General features: G+C 53.6%; 2 protein-coding genes across 8 annotated transcripts; both read right to left on the bottom strand.

Moving 5' to 3' along the window:
* Positions 1 to 1,134: 1,134 nt before the first annotated feature.
* LOC119140292 (STAM binding protein) lies at positions 1,135 to 18,120 on the bottom strand. Of its 7 annotated transcripts, none has more exons than XM_037371476.1 (11): positions 17,264 to 17,350; positions 15,526 to 15,608; positions 15,088 to 15,328; positions 10,139 to 10,214; positions 9,412 to 9,507; positions 8,330 to 8,705; positions 5,897 to 6,021; positions 4,813 to 4,950; positions 3,514 to 3,626; positions 2,940 to 3,039; positions 1,135 to 2,519 (listed from the first exon to the last, which is right to left on the bottom strand). In XM_037371476.1, exons 3-11 carry the CDS (start codon positions 15,300 to 15,302, stop codon positions 2,463 to 2,465), a joined length of 1,296 nt encoding a protein of 431 aa, XP_037227373.1. In that variant the 5' UTR covers positions 15,303 to 15,328; positions 15,526 to 15,608; positions 17,264 to 17,350; the 3' UTR covers positions 1,135 to 2,462. The 7 variants fall into 7 exon arrangements, with proteins under 7 accessions (XP_037227373.1, XP_037227375.1, XP_037227376.1 ...); XM_037371478.1 differs by having other exon boundaries at positions 15,536 to 15,608; XM_037371479.1 differs by lacking the exon at positions 17,264 to 17,350 and adding an exon at positions 16,459 to 16,782.
* On the bottom strand, positions 17,722 to 23,785 carry DUSP11 (dual specificity phosphatase 11). Its single transcript, XM_037371483.1, has 9 exons — positions 23,697 to 23,785; positions 23,169 to 23,244; positions 22,136 to 22,267; positions 21,413 to 21,536; positions 20,820 to 20,880; positions 20,458 to 20,504; positions 19,911 to 19,986; positions 19,496 to 19,624; positions 17,722 to 18,374 (listed from the first exon to the last, which is right to left on the bottom strand). The coding sequence occupies exons 1-9, from the start codon at positions 23,729 to 23,731 to the stop codon at positions 18,116 to 18,118; spliced, it is 939 nt and encodes a 312-aa protein (XP_037227380.1). The 5' UTR covers positions 23,732 to 23,785; the 3' UTR covers positions 17,722 to 18,115.

Genomic DNA, 23,785 nt, shown 5'->3' with positions numbered 1-23,785 from the left:
AATTCCCGGCCCTCCGCACCTCCCTACAAGGGTAACGTTCGCGCTTTAAACCTCTTGGGCTGCCGCAGAGGATGGACAACCCGGCAGCGAGAGCCGGGGCAGGGATTTGGGTCAGGTCCCAAGTCCGAGGCAGAGATAAGCATCACCCCCTGCCTGCAGGAAACCCCCGAACACACAACCCCTGTCACTGCAGAAAATAAAAACTATTTCTGTTGGGGTTTAGCGCCTACCAAATTCAACCCCCCATGCTGAGCAACTTTACGATGTAACAGTCACATCTGGGGCAGCTGGAGAGAGGGGAGGGTGAGCGGGACGCAGGCGGCAGTGCCAGGCTATCAGCATTCATCCTGCCACACAAAAGTGATGACTCAGTGACTTTAAGTGAAAAAATGCGATTAAAAAGCCGCCAGCTCAGAGAGTGCGAGGCAGCAGCTGGCCGCTGACGTGAGAAACGCAGCCCTCGCAGCCGGCTGCGCTGTGAGTATTTCAAAAATTCTCCACGAGGGTTTTATCGGTCACTGGGACAAACTTACACACAAAGTTGTGATTTGCCACCAGCTCCTCGCCCTGGCTGGTGCTCTCTGCTCGATGCTGGGGTCAGCTCAGCCCTGAGACCTTCAGGGATGGGGAGTGGAGATAAATATTCGCCGTCCGTTTGAAGGAATTGCCGCTTTGCAAGACGGGCTTGCCCGGCTCTCGTCCCCGCAGTGGGGGGGGGGGGGCCGTCAGGGTGAAGAGCAGATGGCTCCATCCTGCACGGGGCTGTGGGATGAGCATCCCTACCCCCAGGCTGCAAAACCCACCCTGGAGCACGGTTTAAATAAATCAGGTCTGAAAATTAGTTTCTACAGCTGCCCCTGAAGTCCACTTGCTTCCTTCCCACTGCCGGGGGCGGGGGGTGGGGCGGGGGGTAGCTGGGTTCCAAAACTGAGCGCAAAAACGATGGTGGCAGCAGTTTGTCACGCAGGAGGCAGGGCGGTAGCCGTCACAAATAAACACAACCCCTACATAAACAGATTCCTTCCCTGCTCTCAACCTCACCAGAGCCCTCCAACCCCCTGATCTAGCTTGAAAAAAAAAAAACAAACCCCAAGCAGCAAAAGAAACCCAGCCAAGATCACGCAACCATCTGCCTTAAACTGTACACCACAGATTTTTGTACATCCAAGGACAAGGACATGACACAGAGAACAGGTCTGCGTGCACGCCGGAGGTGGGAAAGCAGCTCCAGCCATCTCCCCCCTCCCCGCGCAGCCACGTGCTGATGGTCATCATCCTGCCCGAGGACGTGGAGACGCTGCGCATCACGCTCAGCCCTTGGAGCCCAGATGCTTCCACCTTCCAGCACCGCTGCTCCCCTCCCCACGGCGGCAGAAGCGAGGGTGGAGATGCAGCGCGGAGTGCGGGGAAGGAAAACGGCCGCGGGGTGGTCCCCCAGCAGTAATTCGGAGGGGGTCCCCAGCCAAACGTGACATCACGGGGTGCTTGTTCTCAGCCAGGACAGACATCGCGCTGCTCTGAGAAGCGCCGAGGCCATCGGGCACGGTGGCGTTTGAGGATCGAAGCGGCAAAAGCTGCTGGAGTCCCGTCTCCCGAGAGGCGAAGTAGAGCCTTCAGGTGACAGCACTGTGGCCAGGGGACCAAAAGCCTCCTCCAGGGTGACACCAGCAACAAGCTGAAGCCAAGCCCTCGCCGGGCGGCACAAGGTCCAGAGTGAATCTCACACCCGGGATAAAGCTGCCAGACGCCCCTCACGCCGCTGGAACGACGCAGCTTGTGCAAAGCGCTGCTGCAGCCAGGTACCTTCTCCCCCAGAATGCTGAAATAGGGGCTCCCCAAGGAGCCTGAGCCCCTTTTTTGCCTCACCGGGCAAAGTGCTGAGCACCAGCAAGCAGGATTTGCTCCTGCTCAGCGGTGATAAAACTCTTGTGTGAGGTGACAGGGGCTGGGAGGGCACAATCTTAAACTACAGCAAAGATTTATCTACTCCAGCCAGCTGCACTGAGACCACCGCAACCCAGAGCGAGCGGCGAAACAAATCACGGGTTAATTTGGGCAAGTCCCACTTTGGAAAGCACTTGAAGAGGTTTCCACACCTCAAAGTTGCAGCAAATCACAGGGAACACTCCCACCCCCACCCCCCAAAGCTGTTCAAGCCATAGATTAGAGTATTAAACAATTGCTTCAGTGTTAACTTCTGTCTTTGAAACTCCAGTTAGCTTTTTTCCTCCGCGCCTGGAACCTCAGCACCACTTTGTCAGCCCGATGCTGGGCACTGAGGTTTCATGTGCTCCCACTGAGGTCAGGGTACCGATTTCACCGTGGTTATTGGGGGAGGAAGGGAAAGGATCACCACACGGTAGAAATCGTCTGCTACAGGAGGGGAAAAAAAATAATATATAGAATTCCTTAGGCCTAGGTGGAAGGTAGATGGTTTTCTGTAAACAGTTAAGGCAAGAGGCCTATCGGAGATCCATCAGGACTACGTCTCTCTCGACAACGGACACGTGATTGCAGGTCTGGAAGAGAGGGGAAGAGGGGACAGGGATTATCCAGATGTTCCCACAGCTCAGGTGAGTCTCCTCCACCTCCTGACACGACTGCACCCAGCGCCCTTCACACAACAGCCCTCTCGGACCAGCGCCCTGCGCGGTGCCTCGGAGACCACGGCAGGACACAAATACAAACCTCCCTCTCAAACACAAGCCCTCGCTGCTGCCTTGACCTGTTTCTGCAGAGAAGTGCTGTGCACGCACCCCCAACCCGCTAACAAGTTCAAAAGCTTTAATCCCTCAATCCTAGGAAGAGACAAGCCCCTGCCATGCTGACCCTCCTGTCCTGGGCCACAGCCCAGGACCACCCCCCCCAGATATAAATTCAAGTGTCCAACACGCCAACCCACAGTCCCACAGCCCCCGCTGCCTCCTGGGGTGACTTACAGTGAAGAGAGGGGGGTCTTTGGAGTGTGGGTGGAATCCTTTCTGTCGGCAGGAAGAGATCTCCTCCAGGCCGTGCTCCGTCAGCTTGAAAAACCCCGTCCTAGAGCAAATAAACACAAACTCTGTGTAGCACAAGCCTCTGCAAATAGAAGCACCTCCTCCTGGGTCTCAAGGAGCGTGCCTGAGTCTGCTCCCCCCGAGAGCAGAGATGCACGCTGCGGGACACAGCTCTGCCCGTGACACTCCTCCCCCCAGCCCTGCAGCCACAGGCTGGTCTCCTTTCACAGGTGGGCACCCATCGCCTGGACACGACCCCCCAAACCAGTTGGGAAGAGCTGTCGAACCACAGACGCTCTTCCAGCCTCTTTTGGTAAAGCTTTATGTGACTTGTCATGTTATTTATTCCCACACCAGGAATCCGATAGAGGAGAGGTCGTGGCAAACAGCCCTTGGATCCCTTCCGAGCCCCTGGATCCCTTCCGAGCCCCTGGATCCCTTCCGAGCCCCTGGATCCCTTCTGCAGAGGCTAGAGAGGCAGAGGGGATGGCATTCCTTACCCCGCGTCCATACTTACTCCTGGTATTTTGGAGAACACACAATAGCAATGGACTCCGGCAACATCATCTGGTAGGAGCAGTGTGTGTGCAGGTCGACACTGGAGAGGAAGGCTGTCTGCGTGGGGTGAGTCTGAAACGCAGGGAAAAGAGAAAGTCGGTTGGAAAACCGGTCCAAAAGGGACCACGTCTACCAAGAGAAGGTTGCAACAGGGAAGACACAGCTCCGCCGGTGGCACAGAGGACATGCTTGCACACTGCAAATGGGTTTGGATCATCCCAAAACATCTGCTCCTCTTTTTCAGTTGGAGAAAGTACAGGAGGAGCTCTAAATTTCTGGCCGTATCCCAGGTGAAGTCATACTTCAAGGCAAAACACCATCCATGCTTTCATGCGTGTCTCCCTGCAGGGCACTTCACACAGCTACTCCTGGAGCAACATACCACCGAGGCACTTTCCACGTCTCCATATGTCCAACATCCCATTCCACCAAGACAGCCGAGGGTTGGACGACCACAGCCAGCCACCACCTTCCCCATCTCCAGCTAACAGCTAAGATTTCACCGCCTAACTCTTGCTGAAAGGTCTTTGTCCTTTTCCTTGTTACGTTTTTGTTGTCAAGGCCAGCAGGAAGGTCAAAGGAACCCCTGAGGGTCCCCGAATGTCGCAGGGCTGTCACCGAAGGGTTAACACCAAAAGCAGACACCCCGCACACATCAGGCACACGCAGCAGGCTTTTATTTGTCAGAGCCTGTGAGGCAGCTGCTGCTTTCGAGAGATTACTCAGCAGCACCAAACATTTTGCTTGGCACCGATCCGACTGCCAAAGGCTCCGTGGGGACAGGCAAGCAGGGCAGCACTGAAGCCAGCGGAGGAATCTGGAACTGGCACATCCTACGGCAGAGCCGCACAGAGTTGTCTGTGAAAAGTAGCGCTACTACAAGGCTGCACCACGAGAGAGGCTCTGCGCTGCCAGCAGGAGCTCGGGATGCCCCGACGGTGCCTCTGCAGTCAGCTTTCAGCTGGATGAAACATCAGCTCCATGCCCCAAACCCCAGTTTCAAAGGGCCCGATGTTTTAAGGAGGGACCAAATTTAAAAGCGAGCCTAGATTTCTCCCGCAGCGCAAGTAGGGACTGAGACTGCACCGATCCGATGGAGAAGCCCCAGCAGCGGAGGGGGAGAAGCCCCAGTGGAGGATGCTGCCCGCTCCACGCCACCCCCCCTGGTAAATCCTCCTCCACCAGCCCTGCTCCACGCACCCCCTTCCCTCCTGGCTGAAAGACCAGCTGGGAAGCGCGACAGGAACGAGGGACTCACGTGGATCCAGCCTAGCGTAACAAGGCCGTGCTGATCCTGGATGACGAAGAGCTCCTCTTCGTTCTCCGTGTTGCAATAATCGGGGCCTCCGTACTGCTTGGGAACGATGACGTGGGTTATCGTGAATTCGTTCCTCATCTGCAAGGCAGCACGGGGAGGCTGTTACCCACCTGACACCCCCCCAGAGCAAGAAACGCTGCTGCTGCCCACTGGTGCAAAGGTAATTTCCCAAGCTTTGGGAAAGCAGTGTTTGTGCATTCATCACTCGGGGGCTCAGCCCAGGGAACAGCAGGTCTGGAAACAATCCCATGGATGTACTGTCCATTTACCAGTCACTGAAATGGGAAGGGTAAGTTACTGACCAAGGCGTCACGGGATTTTCCGAGGCTGAGCATGACCCACAGCTTGATTTCGTTTCCCCTGATGTGCAGAGCAACCCACAAGAGCTCAGAGAAGTCCTGACCACCCACCGAAGCAAATCTCTCCACTCACTAGGAGATGATGCTTCATAATTAAATCATCATCAAGTGTCTGGGAGCAGCTGGATTGCAGAAAGTTGCTACAGCAAACCATTTCATTTCAAAGCGAACTCCTGCAAGCAAAGCAGCCCCGGGCAGCACAGGGGAGACAGGCTGGAGCTGCCAATAGAAACCTGGGCACGCAACCTGTTTGCGGGAGAACTAACTGTCTCCAGTCGGTGTTTGCACAGCCTTGGCTTGGCGAGGGTCCTAGCTCATAGCTGGGACACCTCAGTCCTGCTGGTACCAAAAGGACACGTCCCCGGGGCCGCCTGTCACCGGCAGCGTGGGGGGTCCTGGAGGCAGGTACCCAGCAGAGCCATCAACAGGAGCGAGGGGAAGCTGAACACCCGTGGGGACACGGTGCCTGACACCTCAGCGTGAGGAAATCCTAAAAAAGGGAGGAAAAGGAGGGGCAGATCGTCCCTAACACCCACAGGAAAGCTCAGCCATCAGTGAAACTGCACTACAGCCTTCCGTGGCAAAACCCAGGGTCCTCCAGCTGTTTTCAAAGTTACCGCGCCTCCGCGCTGCTCCCGGGGTCTTAATCCCGGTTATCACCTTACCAGGGTACCGCAGAGGATCCCGCACGTCTCCACACCCCGGACCGTGTTGGCATCAGCCAGCTGGAGGAATTTCTGGCAGAGTTCCCTCGGGACGATGACCTGGCGGAGGACATCCATACTCGCATCTGTGGGGACAACGGGAGCACAACGAGTGATGACAGTTGGGGATGTCGGAGAAACGGTACCTGAAGGGACTAGACTGAAACGTTTCAGCCTGGAAATGTTCAGTGCTCCCTTACAACGGCAGTGACAGCGACAGAGAAATGAAGTCACAGTGACACTTCATAAAGGACAGCCACTACCTCGTTCCAAACGGGCAAAGAGACACATAGAGAGAAAGAAACCTTTAGCGTTGTGTCAAACCTGAGTTTTTGTGAAGAAAAATGAACACCACCACCCCTCCCCCCCCAAAAAAAAAACCACATTTGAATTAAGATGTATCACTGGTCAAAAAACAGTCATTGGGAAATGTCTGAATCAGCATTTTGGAGGAGAATCATTTGGTCGGGGCGGGGGGGGCGTTTAGAAAAAGAAGAATTTGGTCGGGGCAGGGGGGGGGGGTTTAGAAAAAGAAGAATTTGGTCGGGGCAGGGGGCGGGGTTTAGAAAAAGAAGAATTTGGTCGGGGCGGGGGTGGGGGTTTAGAAAAAGAAGAATTTGGTCGGGGCGGGGGTGGGGGTTTAGAAAAAGAAGAATTTGGTGGGGGCAGGGGGGGGTTTAGAAAAAGAAGAATTTGGTGGGGGCAGGGAGGGGGGTTAGAAAAAGAAGAATTTGGTCGGGGCGGGGGGGGGGGTTTAGAAAAAGAAGAATTTGGTCGGGGCGGGGGTGGGGGTTTAGAAAAAGAAGAATTTGGTGGGGGCAGGGAGGGGGGTTAGAAAAAGAAGAATTTGGTCGGGGCGAGGGGAGAGAAAAAGAAGAATTTGGTTGGGGGGGGGAGAGAAAAAGAAGAATTTGGTCGGGGCGGGGGGAGAGAAAAAGAAGAATTTGGTCGGGGCGGGGGGAGAGAAAAAGAAGAATTTGGTCGGGGCAGGGAGGGGGGTTAGAAAAAGAAGAATTTGGTCGGGGCAGGGGGAGAGAAAAAGAAGAATTTGTTTGGGGGGGGAGAGAAAAAGAAGAATTTGGTGGGGGCAGGGAGGGGGGTTAGAAAAAGAGAATTTGGTCGGGGCGGGGGGAGAGAAAAGAAGAATTTGTTTGGGGGGGGGAGAGAAAAAGAAGAATTTGGTGGGGGCAGGGAGGGGGTTAGAAAAAGAAGAATTTGGTCGGGGCGGGGGGAGAGAAAAAGAAGAATTTGTTTGGGGGGGGGGAGAGAAAAAGAAGAATTGGTTGGGGCAGGGAGGGGGGTTAGAAAAAGAAGAATTTGGTCGGGGCGGGTGGAGAGAAAAAAGAAGAATTTGTTTGGGGGGGGAGAGAAAAAGAAGAATTTGGTTGGGGCAGGGAGGGGGGTTAGAAAAAAGAAGAATTTGGTCGGGGCGGGGGGAGAGAAAAAGAAGAATTTGTTTGGGGGGGGGAGAGAAAAAGAAGAATTTGGTTGGGGCAGGGAGGGGGGTTAGAAAAAGAAGAATTTGGTCGGGGCGGGGGGAGAGAAAAAGAAGAATTTGTTTGGGGGGGGAGAGAAAAAGAAGAATTTGGTTGGGGCAGGGAGGGGGGTTAGAAAAAGAAGAATTTGGTCGGGGCGGGGGGAGAGAAAAAGAAGAATTTGTTTGGGGGGGGAGAGAAAAAGAAGAATTTGGTTGGGGCAGGGAGGGGGGTTAGAAAAAGAAGAATTTGGTCGGGGCGGGGGAGAGAAAAAGAAGAATTTGTTTGGGGGGGGAGAGAAAAAGAAGAATTTGGTTGGGGCAGGGAGGGGGGTTAGAAAAAGAAGAATTTGGTCGGGGCGGGGGGAGAGAAAAAGAAGAATTTGTTTGGGGGGGGAGAGAAAAAGAAGAATTTGGTTGGGGCAGGGAGGGGGGTTAGAAAAAGAAGAATTTGGTCGGGGCGGGGGGAGAGAAAAAGAAGAATTTGTTTGGGGGGGAGAGAAAAAGAAGAATTTGGTTGGGGCAGGGAGGGGGGTTAGAAAAAGAAGAATTTGGTCGGGGCGGGGGGAGAGAAAAAGAAGAATTTGTTTGGGGGGGGGAGAGAAAAAGAAGAATTTGGTTGGGGCAGGGAGGGGGGTTAGAAAAAGAAGAATTTGGTCGGGGCGGGGGGGAGAGAAAAAGAAGAATTTGTTTGGGGGGGGAGAGAAAAAGAAGAATTTGGTTGGGGGGGGGAGAGAAAAAGAAGCCCTGCAAACCATTACTGGCCAACAGGGAGAACATCCAGTGACCTGGAAGGTCACACCCCTGGAAGGGCCGGAACCATGACCAGATACTTCCAAGAGCCTCCCAGAGCAATCAGCTCCTCAGCAGTGTTTGGCTCAGTCCCAGCAAGGGAGAAGGGTGCACTGGGAGGTACTAACTGGTTTCCGTGTTCCCCAGAGCATTGGGTTTCAAAGATCTGTCCACAACAGGAGGTTTGGATGAGACAGTCCCCGCTGATGGACTTGCAGGGTGAACTGGAGAGACGGGAACCTTTGGGATTAAATCAGTCGGAGGCTTTTCCACGCCAGGGATGAGGGGTCCATCCAGAGACTCGGGACTCTGCTCTGGCTTTCCAAATTCCTGCACTATCTTTAGACGTTCCTTCTCCAGCTCCTGTCGTCGAATCATCTCCTCAAAGGCATGAAACTGCTCTTGCTCTGCCTGCTGCTGCTTCATCAGGGCTACCCGATTCCTCTCCTCTTCTAGCTGCTGCTGCAAAGCCAAATTGCGTGCAAATTCCTCTTCCTCCGCCTTCTACAAGGAGAAATACACCAAGGGACACCAGCAAACAGGGGAACATTAGCTTGAGGCAGAAAAAGTCTATGCACTGCAGAGCCCCCGCAATCCTAGACTACTTCTAGAAGCAAAAGGTAACCAGCAAAAAGCATTCCCTTCAAGGAAACTTCAGCTTTCAAAACAGATCTGCAATTCCAGCAGGAAAGCCAGCTAGACCATGTCAGTAAAACCGCTGCCTTACCCCCCCCCCCCCTTCCACAGAAATATAATTCAAGGTTGGTTTCCCTTCTATCCTGCCTTTAAAATTACACTTGTCCAAAGCAAAGCTCACTGCAGAGTTTTCTGCTTTGCCCACGGAACTCCAGATCCTTGTCCGTGCTGTTACCAGCCGCCTGCTGAGTTTTCTGGATCATAAGACCCAGACCTCATGTTGGGACAAAGAGAAAACAAGCAAGCCAACCACAGCCCCGGCTCAGACTGCCTCCAGGATGCTCAACAAAGAGGGATGCAGGGACACCCATGACAGATTCACCTCCATAACGGCATCAGTGATGGGGACAGCCCTCTGCTCAGGTGACAAGGTGGCACCCTGCAAGCCGGCGCTACCCACGCATGGCATTTCCGAGCACCCAGGGAGCCCTGGAGACCTGCCCTCTTCCAAACCCTTTGCGGCTGAGGGAGGCTCCTTCTGGGGAGCACAGGCCTCCAGTCTCCTCTCACTCACCTTCTGCTCCTTGTACTTAGCATAGTCCTTGGCGTACCTCTTTAACAGCTCCTCCTTGAGCTCTTCAGCTCTGGGGAAGGCTACTTCTTTCAGTTTCTGGAGGGAGGAAACACGGTTGTAGGAGTGTGATAGCCCCAAGGCAAGAGAAACAAGACTCAATGGACGTCTAGCACCCAGAGGTGATAAACCATCTACTCGTTCACGAGGCAGAAAGAGCTGAGCAGCTCCAGCACCACGGGTGGACAGGCTGCAGCCAGGCGCGGTGTAGCTGGGTGGCACGGACAGCACCCTCAACAACACCGAGCAAGAGCTTACGCAACGTCGTCCTTCGCTTCTGCTCATTGTTGAGCAGAGGAGTGGTAGCTCCTCGTGGTTGTGAGCAATTTCCAAGGATCCCCTGGCAAATCCCTCGAGAGCCACTGCAGTGAGCATCCAGCCCCCACGCATGGCAAAGCGAAGTGGTCTTTAACAAGCAGGGAGTTTAACAGGAAAGAAAGGACACCCCAGTGCTCAGCAGAACGTAAACTGGACAATCACAGCCAGCCCAGCACAAGTACAACAGGGTAAGAAGAACCCAAACCCAAGGGGTCAGGGCTGCCTGGCCAAGCCAAGGCTTCTCAGCATTTGTGTGGATCACTCAGTCCAGAGCCATGAAAAACCTCCAGGGTGATGACCCCAAAGCATTTCCGACCACAGCCATTAGGGACTTGGTGACGTTCCTACTTACTTTCACTGTCTCCCTCTTTTCGGGTATGACGGCAGTTTTGTAATCACGGTGCTGTGGCAGCTTCTCAATGAAGAGCCTGTAAACACAGGAGAGAAGCTACGTTAAAGGGGAACATTAGCTTGAGGCAGAAAAAGTCTATGCACTGCAGAGCCTCCGCAATCCTAGACTACTTCTAAAAGCAAAAGGTAACCAGCAAAAAGCATTCCCTTCAAGGAAACTTCAGCTTTCAAAACAGAGATTTGCAATTCCAGCAGGAAAGCCAGCTAGACCACGTCAGTAAAACCGCTGCCTTACCCCCCCCTTCCACAGAAATATAATTCAAGGTTGGTTTCCCTTCTATCCTGCCTTTAAAATTACACTTGTCCAAAGCAAAGCTCACTGCAGAGTTTTCTGCTTTGCCCACAGAACTCCAGATCCTTGTCCATGCTGTTACCAGCCGCCTGCTGAGTGGCGATTTCGGAATCACAGCAGAAAGGGACAAACACAAAACAATAAGCAGCATTTTGGGGGTACAGCTCATTTCCCTCCAGCACCATCCCCTTGCTCCGCCACCTCCCCGGGCCCTATGCTGCCCGCAATCAGGATAGTCATCTGCCTTTCTGCAGGAAATCATCATATAACAGCTTTCTGAGCTCCTCACGGCACACAGGAGATCTTGTTCAGTCCCAGGGGAGCACCTCACTCAGGAGGTTTTTTTCTTCCACCTGGACTTTGGAGGTGATCCTCAGGGATAAATACATTTGTTTTGAACAGAACCATTAATAAGCCAGTCTAAACCACCAAGGACACTGGTAGCGATTCAGGAAGGTCCTTGGGCACCTGCCTACGCCTCTGCGAGCATCCCAGGGGATTACACAGAAGCTCAAGGACTTGGCTGACTCAGTGCTCACACTGTCCTTCTGTACGGAGGAAGAGTTTGTGCAAGAGGTGGGGAAATTAACTCAGACTTTGAAAAGGGAAAACTTGCAGGTAAGCTAAAAGCAAGTTCACAACATCCCCAGCTGCGGCATCTGGAGCCTTTCAGCTCTGTGGCCCGACCATCCTGGAAGGTCAGGGCAATATTTCAGGCAGCAGGGATCTATTTCTGGGCAGATTTCTGGGAGGAACATCAAGAATGAGCTCAACATCATCCCGCTCCCACCACGATGACGAGCGGGTTAATCTTCGGCTTCTCTACGAACAGGATAACTGTTCCCCCGCCTTCCAAGGAGCTCTGAAGGACACAGCAGTGAAGATGCAGAGAAAGAGTACTGCAAGCACTAGAACAAGGAACAAAGCCTACAAATATTGGGCAATTCACTCTGGCTCAGCGTTAGGAGGCTCTCCAGGCTTGAGGCATCCCTGAATTAGCTCTGGACAAGTCCCCAGTGGCGCATCAGACGACTGCATGCTCAGGGTGAGCTCCTGGCGAGCTTAGCTGGGTCCTTGTCTCCTGCAAGCGGAGCTGTGCTTGCTCCGAGCTTCCACAAAGCCTGTAGGCACAATGCAACCCCCCTGCCTGCCTTGATACACCGCTTCAGCATCCGAAGGAGCTGCTTTAGAGAGCAGCCTCGGGCCCAGGCACAAGGAATAAGGGTAGCGAGGACTAGAATGTGCCCCAGGGAGCAGCGCAAACAAACCAAGCAGAGCCAAGCGGGCAAGACGCAGGGGAGACAGAGTGAGAGCACTCTTCATGCTGAGAAGCCTGTGTGTGCGCAGTAAATAAAGCCAGCTGCTTCAAAACCTCAGTCCTCTGGGAAAAAGGAGGACTTTTTGCAACACTGAATGCTCCTGGTTTCCACGGAAAGCGTGAGGATGCTCTCGCCAGAGACCACAGGATCAGCATAACCACGTCACAGCCTGGAGCCACGGAGAAGCCGTTGCTCCATCCGAAACGCCCAGCAAGGTTCCCGCTCCCGGCTGGTGCTTGCGAAGTAGGTCACTGTGTCGAGGAGACAAAACAAGGCTGTGATCATTGCCAATAACTAGCAGATTAAAATGGAAGGGATTAATTAAGAAGGATTAAGAGCAGATGCTGGCCTAGGGAGGATGGAAAAAGCAGCAGAGACAGCTGGGTTTCCACAAGTTAGGAAGGGGGGGAAAAAGTGGGCAGCAGGATGAGAGGAGGACTCAGACAGCCAGAGGAAACCCTGGGGCAAGACCAGGCAGCGGCAGGCTGGGGCTGGAGGCAGAGGAAGGGCAGGAATGGTTCACGTTTCCTATCGACAGCCCAGCTGAGGCTTGGCAAGACTGAAACCTGCCGCTCCGATCGCCAGGAGTTTTTGGGCTTGTTCAAAACCTCTGCCTGTTCCCAAGTCCACTATGAGCAGCAGCTGTCTGGCACCCAGCAGCCACATCACAGGCTATTTTTAAGCACTGCTACGGCACGCACGCCAAGCCAGCATCTCTCGAGTCCCTTGGAACACCCCACACAAACCCCTGGAGCCAATCTTAGCAGCTCGCAGCCACGCAGGCAAACCAGGAGCCCAAACACCACAGAAAATTCTTTTTTTCTTTTCTTATTTGGCCCTAGCAAAAATCAAACCTAGCGTGCCTGATGTCGATTCAGGGAAAACATCTGCTCGCATCAAAGCAGAAGCAGCTGTTCAAGAAGACAAACAAGCAGATGCCTCACAAGGTGACAAGAGAAGTGCGTTGTAAGTCCAGCCCGGTGGCGCTGTGAGAGGTGCTGTGCAGCAAAATGACCTGTGCGAGACTGAGCAGGTGGCCAGAGGCCAAACGGGGAACTGGCTGCCTCAATGGGAATCTGAGTGCAGATCCATCTGGAGATTACCCCATGTCTAGACAAGATTGTCTCAAACCCGATGGCTCCCCAAATCAGGCACCACAACACAGACCTCACCCCGTAATTCAGGCCTTAAGATCAGCCCTGGGGAGCGCTGTATCGGGAAATAAAGAGAAATCCAGCTTCTCGCTCCCAAGGACGATGCGGTCGCTCCCACCAAACGCACCGAGCAAAGAGCCTCTCACGTGCCTCCGGGGCTGGAGTTCTCTCCTTCCCAGAGGTGCAGCCCCATGTGGGAAGCGCCTGCACTAAGGCCACGCAGCCGGGCTCTGAGAAAGGACGGCCACAGCGCTGGCTGCAGGCGTGGGCTGAAGCACCAGGTGAAGAATTCCGATCCCCTTTCTAGAAACAGGAGAGCAGAACATGTCCCATGAGAGCCTCTCATTACCAGTGCCTCGCTCTTGCCTTCTGGATCATGCCCCTTGGGGAAGGACACGTAGAAAACCCTACACCAAGCCTCCTGCTTGAGCTACAGCTTCACACCTTCGTTTAAAGGAATGACTGTGACATTGAGTTCATCTCTTTGGACAATCCTGGGCAACAGCTCGTATTCGTCCACACTGGAGAAATAGCGCCAAGGGAAAGTTTTTCCACCTACCTGGCAGCCAGCAGCCAGGGTAACGTAAAAGCCACGAGCATCTGAAAGCTGCTGAAGAGAAAACACGCCAGCACCTATCACTGCTATAACAAAGGCACTTTTCGTTCATTTGTTTAGTTAAAGAGTTTCTCCTTCAGCCCTGGCTACGTAACCAGCCTGGAAACCTTCCCAAGGGTTTTACACTTCCCAGCTCCCTGTGCAGCCGCCCAGGGCGCTCTCTATGATGCCCATAAAAGCTCAGGAAGTGCAAGGCAGGAAGAAAAGCTAACCAGAGAAAAATGTGTTGGATTTAAGGGGCAGGAACCCTGCACACGGGGGCAGGGAGAGAAAGTGCCCACGGAGATGCCAACCACATTCTGGATAAACAGGTAGCGTGGGCACGGCACAGACCATACCAGAGTGGCACTGAGTGAATGTGGGAGGGCCAGGCTCTTAGCCAAAAAGCCTACAGGAACGGGACACACTGTGCCACGGGGATATTTTCTGAGAATCACAGTTTTCAGCCCATTAAACACCAACGGGCACGGCTGACAGAGAGGCACTTGTTTACTCCGCTCGTACTCTGGGCTGCTCAGACACAATCCAGACCTGACACCACACCACCACAGTGTACGCTCCACTGGGGTTTCAGACCCAAGATGGCTCATTTCTGGGCAGCTGCAGAGGTGACAGCAAGAATATGCAGCCCTGCACTTGTCTACATGGAATGTAGATGCTACAGCTGGAGACGCAGCAGCTGAAACACCAAACAGGGAGTTGGCTGGGCTTATATACAATCTGGGGCTTTCTAGAAGGGTCCTCAGTACTCAAGGAACTCACCGGCTGAGCAGAATCAGGTTCTTTGGACCCAGAACTCTTCCCCACGTCCCTCCCGAGAAGGGCTCGGGTGTATGTGTGTGTGTTTGTGCCGGGGGGAAGCAGATTAGATTCTTTCCAAGGTGTAAAACTAAAACTACAGCTGGTCCCTGTACCCACAGGAGGACCTCACTACCTGCTGTAAAAGGCTGGAGTAACTTAAGTGTAAAGCAGGCTTTTCCTCCGAAGCTGGTTTATTAGAGAAGCCGCCAACCAGCCTAGATCCTTTCCAGGTAGATACCAAATACTGAGATCCTTGACCACAGGTCCTTGCCAGTTCATACGATGTTACGGCCAACCTAGCGACAATCGAGGCCAATCTAACCACTCTGCAGTGATAAAACACCAGGAAGCTTTGACATCCAGGGAGGAAACCTCCCTCCTGCTGACAGGAGTCTCCACTAGCGCAGGGGCAGAGAAATACAAATTCAGCCTGGCTTCAAAGGGAACTTTTACAAACCTCCTGCAAAGAAGTGAGCGGCGTTTGCGGGTTTGTACCTCAACACCTTTACAACATCTGTTCAGTCTAAGCAGCTGCATCCTCACCTCTGTGGGAAACGAAATTCCAAAGGAGCAGAGCTCTGGATAGAACCCAGTTCTTCCAGCTCAGCAAGACTCCAGTGTTTAGACACGCTCAAAACATGCAGCACCAAACCCACAACCCCTTGTATTGACACAGGTGACTTGCAAACGAAGCAACGCTGCTCTTACGTGATATATTTGTTGTACAAAATAAAGGCATGCTCGATATTGCCTTCCTCCGAGTAAACGGTTGCCATGCGGAGGATTTCCACACCGGAGCGGTAGTAGCGTCGTGGTGGGATGTCCTCATTCACTTCCACGGCGCTTCCCACCTGGATCAGTCTTCGTACTCGCTCCTCCGGTGGGAGGCTGACGTCGGCGTGGTCAGGCATAACAACACACATCAAAGCTGCTACAAGGCTGACGAACTCTGTAGTGAGAGGAAAATCAAGTGTATCAAAACCAGCATAAACCAGATAACTCATCCAGCTTCCTGAGGACTGTCTTTCCTTGATAGGATCACCCTGCCTCAGCAGAAAAGTGTTTAATACACGAGCCAAGCTAGGTCCTGAGGGAGGAATCTGGGAGAAGCCCAGCTCTTTTTGGGCACAGCGTTTGGCTATTTACCTTTACCAACCTGGAAGGCAGCCACAAATTCAAGATCAGTCCTTGGCAAATGATTTCAAGCTGGAGTTTGATCCATCCAAATCCTACCCAAAGCAACGATTCCTTTTCAGTTTTCTCTCCACAGAACAAAACTAGTGCTGGTCACTCATCCGGGGTGAGATGGCTAAAGAATTTCATTCAGGCTCGAGCAGAAGCAGCTTTATGTGAGGTTTCGACACTGCAGTGTTCACTGTTTCGCTTACACAGCGGTGAGACAAGGACAGAGCTGAAGGCCATCCTTCCAGCCACTGCCGCTCAGCAGAGCTGTCCTTACCCAACAAGCTCAATCCCAAATTGCTCTGGCCCAGGCACAGTCGCAACCCGTTTCTCCCCTGCGCTGCGGGAGGCACACCCGTCACCCCAGGAATGCACCTCGACCTGATCCGTGCATCTGCCTCCCGCTTGGTCCCGACAAACCCCTTCTCACCCACAGCCCTGTCACACAAGTTGATAAATTTGAAGTGGAGGAAGCACTGAGACTGTCTGAGGGCTGCAAGCCCAGAAACCCTCCACAATGCTCTTCCCCCTACACCAAAAAAGTCATTTTCCCCCTGGAAAAGTCACCTGGACCAGTGTAAGGGTTAAATGCCCTATGAAATCACAACGCTGAATCCAGAGCACCTTGCAAGCCTTCCAGCAACGCGACTGCCACATGTGCAACCCCACAACTTCCCACAGCTCCTTCCTAAACAGGGGAAAGGTCCTGAGCTGAGCTAAGCACCACCTGAGGAGTTGCCTTTTGGGGCTACTCGGGAGCAGAAGCCCCTTTTTAAGGCAGGCAGGCCCATGTGTCCCAGCCCGCATCCCGAAGGGGCCTCCACAGGCCTCTCACCCTAACTAAGGACTGCGGGATTCTGTCCTGCAAGAGGCTGCTGTGCCAAAGTGCTCACTCACAGGGTGTGACAGCCACAGCTCAGTGGGCTTCAGCTTCTCCTCCTCACCAGTGCTTCTACCGGGGTGGGGGGTCAGTTGCTCCCTCAAGCCAGAGCTCAGTCACCTCCCCAAACCAAAGCTCCCTCCCCCCAAGTTCCACAGTCCTTCTCCCCCCAGAGAGAACAGACAGCACCCACACGCTGTAACTCCCAGTGCCCCCAGCCCAGAGCTTCCTCTACTTTCCACAGCATTCCTCAACACAAAGTGCCCAAAACACCCCCGCTCCCTGAGCTGCAAGACCCCAGACTACAGCCCCTCCCCCAGTCAATTCCCACAGCAAGACAGTCGAAGACACCCCACCCCAAATTAGAGCCCTCCAGAACTCCCACAGCCCCTCCCCTGCAAGGGAGAGCAGAGGAGCCCCCCAGGTCTGCCTGTCCCTGCCCGAACAGCCTCCCCCTTCCTTCCCTTTCCGAAAATAACCCAACAGCCCCCCCAAAAAAATCAAAATACGAATAGAGGGTCGCCCAGCCAAAGCCCCCACGGTCCTCCAGCCCCCCAGAACACAGAAGGGGGGGGGGGGGGGCCAAGCCGGGTCCCCCTTCCTAAGGGAAAAAACACCCACGGCCAAAGCCCCCCTGACCGGAGCCCCGCGAACGAAAAGCCGATACGAGGCCACCCCCTCCACCGGAGCCGCCAGGCCCGGCCCCCCAGGAGAGGAGGGGGATCCCCCCCGGTCCCCCCAAGCCGCCTTCCCCCCCCAGGCCCCGGCTGAAGCTGGGGGGGGGGGGCCCCCGCCGGCCCTGACCGCGGGCCCGGTGCTGACCTGCCGCCCGGAGGCCGCCAGCTGCCCTCAGCGCTTCCGGGTTGTTGCCAAAACGCCGATAGCACCGCCCCACCTCGATTTCAGCAACCAATCAGGACCCGCTGCAACATCCGGGCACGCCACCACCGACACCACCCACTTCCGCCCGGCCGAGCCGCCCCTTCCGGTCCTTTAGCGGAAGGCTGGGTCCGTGACGTCAGAGCCGGCCCTCACCCTTAAAGCGGCAGCGCCCTCCCGGCGGCGCAGCGCCCTGTCCGCCCCCAAACCCACCCGTTCTCACCTCAAAACGGTGCCGCCGTGAGGCCGGAGCCCACTGCCCAACCCCCCCTGCTCGGCTGCGCCCGCCCAGGGGAAAAGAACTGCTCTGCAGCCGGCCCTCGAGCACCGCGGACCTTTACTTGGCCGAAGTGGGTGAAAAGAAAAAAATAAAAAATAAAAAAATCAATCAAATCATCTAGTTTCAGGCCAAATCTTGTTTCTGGGTTTGTGGTGAGGAAATCAAGGAAAAGCCCTTTGGTGTTGAAGGTGTAAGGGATGCTCCTGAGGATGTTTCTTTAGGATTATTCCAGCTCTGTTTGGGTCCATATTTGTCCTCTGCATCCCTCGCGGAGCAGAGCTATGACCCCAGTACAACTTCCGATTAAAAAAAAAATCTCTGAGATTGGTAAAAATACCAAGAAGGGGGATGGGGGAAAGAAAAAAAGAATAATAATAAACAAAAAATAGAGCCATGTTAAGTTAAGAACACCTGCATTTGCAGTTCCTGATACAGCAAAGCGGTGAGAGAGCCATCGCGGAGCTCCTCCAGCGCGAGGACGCGGTGGCCCTGGCCAAACTTTTGTACAACATTCCCTACGCTGTCACAACGGGCTTCCTACGCCGGCGCCGGCGTTTCCTGGAAGCTTGTGTTTCCTGGGCCGGGCAGAAGTGGGGGCTCTGGGTGGGAAAGCAGAGTCCATTGTGCCACTCGTTAGCAGGTGGTGAAACCCAACAGTTCCTCGCTGCCAAACCATACGGCCACCTTTGCTCCATCACCCCGTGCGCCAGCTCCTGGTGCGCTGCCTGCCCCTTGGCGCCTCGCCTACGTTTCTTCTTGGTGCTGCTGGAGTTTCTGGAAGAAAATTTGGAAGTCAGTAGCAGGAGTTGTGGCCACGTTCAGTCTCTCCGTACGCGGAGCCTGGAAGGGCTGGCTGCGAATCCCCTCGGCCCCTCCGGCTTCACCCTTCTGCTTCAGCCTCAATGATGCGACACCCAGGAAACCGCCCAGCTAGCAGCTTATTTCCTATGTGCCAATTTCTTACCGTAAGGGAAGTTTCAGCCAGGAACGTTCTGTATGCCCCTGAAGAGCGGGGCTGAACAAGCCACTGCTCTGTGAGAAGCTCCCACTTGTCTGCTCCCCAGATGGTTTCTGGAGCTGCCCCACAGCAGCTGCCAGAGGTCAGCTCCCACATAGGACAAGTGCCCCACAGTACGAGGAAGCTCTTTACCTGCATTCACTGCCCCCCCCCCCCCCCCCCCCCCGCCACCCCGGCTGAGATGGGAGAAGCCTAGAACAGAGAGGTATCGCTTCACTCTCAGGCACCTGATTCACAACCTGTGAAATCTCTCAGCTTGAGAACATTTTAGCCCCTTTGGGAACTTGTCAGTTATGTGATTCTGCATCTACAGGCAATGTACATTATCTGGAGGCAAAGAGCTTTGCTGCTGTAGACACAAGGAACATTTCAACGCCTCCCTGAGGAGGAACGGCTGAGCGAGCTGAGCCTGCTCAGCCTGGAGAAGAGAAGACTGCAAGAGGATCTTATCAATGTCTCCAAATATCTTAAGGGTGAGTGTCAAGAGGAGAGAGCCAGGCTCTTTTCAGTGGTGCCCAGCAACAAGACAAGGGGCCACAGGCAGGAGTCTCCTTCTCTGGAGACACTCCCACCCGCCTGGACATGCCGCCGTGTCACCTGCTCTAGAAGGATCTGTTTTCAGAGGGGGCTGAGCCAGATGGTCTCCAGAGGTCCCTTCCAAGCTCAACCATTCCGTGATTCAGTGATATGTAGGCTCTAGACAAGTTTCAGCGAGGTTGTTTTCCCCACCACAAAGATAGGAAGGCAACAGGCGCTCTTGTGTGAGGGGCAGCTTGTAAAAATCCAAGTTTAAGTTTCTTAAAAATGATAAAGCAGCTCGTTCCGTTGCACCTGCTCAGCTGTACGGCACGCACAGAGGCAAAAAGCAAACACCTACCTGGGCACTGCTAAGGCAGCTTGGTTCGAACGATGTGGGTGATGTTTAGCCATCTGCTTTTTGGTGTTTGGTATAGTGCCGGCTTTTTCTCTGAAGGGGCCTGAGCCCAAATTCTGTAGTCCACAGTTCCTTAAAAAGAATTCCGTATGCTTTGAATGTGTCCACAAACCATTCACTGCGCAATCACAACAGCTCTTTTACACTTAAAACCGCCCCTTTGCATCACTGTTCCCCCAAAAAAGGAAGGGCAGCAGGCCTGCTGCTCTCTTTAAACCCAGGTCTCCTAACTGCCCACCTTCCTCCATGCCCACTGGCCCATTCCACCTCCCTTCCTAGGAACTAGTCACTTTTAACACTTGCTGCTTGACAGCAGCTCTCCCTGGGCACAGGGACTAACGCACACAAAAAGACTTACTTTTTTACAGCTCTCTTCCGAAGATCTTGGATATAGTTGGTTCTCTCTATAGGATGCCCCCGAGCTCTGTTGAACACTGGAGAGAGACAGGGCTGAGTCATAACATCGCCCTGTACAAGTCACCTCCAGGGCTGCAGAGGGCTTAAACCCTTTAGAAGGGTTTTAACCCCTTCAACCCAGACTTCCACACTCAGGTCACGCAGGGTGACCCCGCGCAGCGTACCACCCTTCACACGACAGCCCGTGTCAAGGCGGACACGCAGGCAGAGCTGCAGCGTGGCACCATCCGACCTGCGCTCACAGTGTCCCCCATGTTCACACAGCCCTGCTTAGCTCCACGAAACTTAATTCCTTCCTTCCAATCACCTCGAGGAACCCCCAGCACTTCCCTTCCTCCAGCTCCCATTCCACATGACAGGAAAACACACACGCATTGCTAAAACACAGTTACCCCGCCCCCAGAGCCAGCCCAAACCTTTTGACCATCTGAAAACCACAAGGCCATGACAAACATTCTGCATCCAAAGAAGAACGTACACATACGTACACTCTATTGCAGTATTCGGCTCCATACCTTCAACATCAATCAAGTACCTGAACAGATGAGCAAGAAATTGCTAATTACACAGCTGGCTACGGCAACATTGACAGGTTAGCGATGATTCAAAACCAAAGAGTTTTCACCGGGAAGTTTTTACAGCTTCTATTTACACGCCAGAATGGAGTATCAGCATTCGGTCTGCTGAAACGTGGATAAAGAAGTAACCCCTAACTACAACCTCCTCAAAGCTTCAAATCCAGGATGATGCAGATCACTTAACTCGTGTTTTACTGGGGCAATGCTATTTCCTCCTGGAGCAAGAAGCAGCCAGCCATGCCACCATTTAACACCATTTAAGGACAGCTCACCTGCAAACCAGGTAGCCAGTTCTGTTCAAGCCGTGCGTGCAATGAACTCCGATGAGTTTATCTGTAACACAGAACCACCAGGTTATATCAAAGTGCTCCTTCTCCAAAATCCCACCCCAACAAGCCCATCTGCATTCGCCCTCCAACAGGGACACCAGCGTAAACAGAAATGACCACACAACAACATCACTGTATTTCTGTCTAATTAGCACCACCAATTCAGCTCATTAACTCATTTAAATTTCTGTGAGCTCATCTGTACAGTCACACAGCTCGCTGCAGGGAAGATATATCGAAGAGTTCCACACAAAGCTATCCCGAGCACTAACAACTTGCTGCTTACACTACTACCAAGAAGCGATCAGTATTTACAGCCAGTCTAGAGATAAAACTCAATTAAAGCTTGAATCACTACCAAAATTATCAGCCAAGCCAGCGTAAATTCCATTACCATAACAAACCAATCTTATTGCCTTGTCATTCACATGCCAAGAGAAGGAAAAGAAATTAATGCTGCTTATTAAAACATCGCTGACCTCCAGGTTTGCAGTGCCCTTCTCAACAACAGTAACGTAAGGGAAATCCACACTTACCGTTGTCTTTGTTGTCTCTCAAGAACTTTTTTACCACGCAATTGAATTGAAAAATGGTGTGCCTGTTCGGTATTTCGTGTCCCATTGTAAAGATCTTGGAGTAGCAGAGTGTGGCTGGGAGCTCCTACAAGACAATCAGTCAATTTCCAGAAAAAGCACAAGGATCCTTATCAATTCAAGAACCACAAGCCATACGAAGCCAAACTTTACAACTAAGCCCAGAAGAGCATCAACATAATTTTAGGTAAGAGAACTTCTGCTTCACTCCCTTGACATACTACCAATATTCCAGAGCAACATGTTTGCATTTTTATTTCTTGTGCCTTTGCTCTTTCCTCCCTGGGGGGGATGAAGCACATGGAGGCTGGAACACCTCTCCAAGCAATTATCCACGCATTCGATACCACAAGCCACAGCTGGTTGTTATCAGCTCTTCACTCAGGACAGCCTATAGAAACCAGTTTTAAGATAGCCCAAAACTTGTGCTGGTTGGTACAAAGAGGATCTTCACAATGAGGGTTGAAGACCTCAGGCTTGTACTTGATCAAGGGTGAAAACCCCATCCCGATGGGCCTGCAAGGCTTTACCTTATCCCCTTGCCAGAGGATCTGAGTGCCTCACGCTCTTTAAAGTTATCTTCTTGCAAGAAACATCTGCCACTTTATCAGCAACATCAAGGCTTACACAGAGCTTCACTTCCCCAACAGTAAGACCAGGACTGACCTCCGGCCCATAGTAGCGAGTTGTGTATGTCAGGTCAATGATCAGGCCCAGTTCTTCCTTCTGTTCTTTGATTTTCTTAATGAGGTCACGAGGCGAAAATCTTTCCTCTGGATGAAGGTTCCGATCAAAGCTCTGAGAGGAAATAATGTTTATAAGCAGGCATTAAACTCAGGTGCATTGGGACCGATGGGAAGGGGTTTATGCTTCAGAACTTCCCAAAGATCATCCCTTTGAAGAGGAGGACAGGGGCAATGAGGAAAGGCAGATGCACACAGACACACAAGTTACACCGAGCCAAATCAGAACATGTCTAGACCCTCACTACTTTGGGTCTGCTCAGCTGTGGATTTCCAGGAGTGAGTGAAGACTTTATACTATGGCAGAACAGTGCAGTGTGACAAACACACCAGAAACTGAAGTTTTCCTTCGGTGAAAATTATAAAATAGGCCTTCAGCTAAAACAGAGATGAACCAAGAGCACTGCTCCCTGTAGCAAGCTCCACAACCCCCCCAGACATGACCCGGGGTTTGTTTTAGGTGTAACTGCAGCACGCAAACTGCTCCAGAACGGAGCTCACCCCTGCACACAGCAGCAGGGTCCTCCAGGCACAGCTGGGCAGGCAGCGGTGCCACATGCTGACCCCTTGCAGCCTCTGCTCCCGAAACTCAACTCTTAGCACCGCATTCATGGAGATGCACGGCCTCTGGGCATGTGGCAGCACCGGTGGGTGCCTGGGCAGTGCTGCCAGCACCCCGAAAGCTGCCAACAACCTCCAAAAGCGCTCCCTGGTCACCCTCACAGCACAAACACCACCGCAGTCCCACCACAGGCTCTGCCTAGCCAAACAGCAATGACTCTGCTGTGCTTCTCTCTGCCCTGGCTTATAAGCCACTAACCAAAAATAAACAACAAAATAACCTACTGACACGCTTCCTCACTTTTTTGAGGAAATTCACTCACTGATTCTCCGCAACGTGATCCTTTCCCACAGCCACCGTCCGCCCCAAACAGGCCGGGTCAGCGGGTGCTTACCTTCTTCAGGGGGACCTTGAAGGCAATGAAGCGGGTGCCCGGCATCCTCCTGCCCAGCGGGATGTACTCGGTCCACCTACACCGTGCAGCACGGAGGCATTAAACAGTTGAGCCCGGGTTGGGCCCTGCACTCCCCCTGGCCCTGGGACCCTCAACACCCCCAGATCCGGGGATTCTTACCTCCCCGTGCCACAACAGCCCCCAAACTTTGAGGGTTCCCCCAGCCCTGGGACCCTCAACACCTCCTGACCTGGGGACCCTTACCCCCTTATGCTGTAACACCCCCCAGACTTTGAGCACTCCCCCTGGCCCACAAACCCTGAAAAGCCCAGGCCCGGGGACCCTCACTCCCTCATGCCGCGACGCCCCCCCGAACTCTGAGCTACGGCTGCCCGGGGCCCGCGGTCCGTGCCACGCGATCGGCCGCGCCCCGGCAGCACCCGGCCGCACGGGGCGGCCCCGGGGAGGCCCCTGGCCGGGGGGAAGCCGCGGAGTTGCGTAGGGAGAAGCCGGGAGAGCCGCACTCACCGCTCCGGTACGAGGGAGCCCCCTCCACCCACCATGACGGCAATGCCAGCCCCAACCTGGCCCCTGAAACGTCACTTCCGCTTCCGCCT

This window comes from Falco rusticolus, chromosome 20, assembly GCF_015220075.1.
Source record: "Falco rusticolus isolate bFalRus1 chromosome 20, bFalRus1.pri, whole genome shotgun sequence".
NCBI classification, from domain to species: domain Eukaryota; kingdom Metazoa; phylum Chordata; class Aves; order Falconiformes; family Falconidae; genus Falco; species Falco rusticolus.
Note: the sequence above shows the minus strand (reverse complement) of the source record. Positions and strands in the feature narration are given on the sequence as shown.

Excerpts from the sequence above, each read along its gene's own strand:
- LOC119140292 (XM_037371481.1), bottom strand. The coding sequence starts at position 15,302 with ATGTGTGTTGTTATGCCTGACCACGCCGACGTCAGCCTCCCACCGGAG. Across the intron at positions 9,508-10,138 it reads AAAAGAGGGAGACAGTGAAA|AAACTGAAAGAAGTAGCCTT; the intron begins GTAAGTAGGAAC and ends TCCTCCCTCCAG. Across the intron at positions 8,706-9,411 it reads CTAAGTACAAGGAGCAGAAG|AAGGCGGAGGAAGAGGAATT; the intron begins GTGAGTGAGAGG and ends TTCTCCTTGTAG.
- DUSP11 (XM_037371483.1), bottom strand. The coding sequence starts at position 23,731 with ATGGTGGGTGGAGGGGGCTCCCTCGTACCGGAGCG. Across the intron at positions 23,245-23,696 it reads GGCTCCCTCGTACCGGAGCG|GTGGACCGAGTACATCCCGC; the intron begins GTGAGTGCGGCT and ends TGCACGGTGTAG. Across the intron at positions 18,375-19,495 it reads GCTGCCTTAGCAGTGCCCAG|AAACTCCAGCAGCACCAAGA; the intron begins GTAGGTGTTTGC and ends ATTTTCTTCCAG.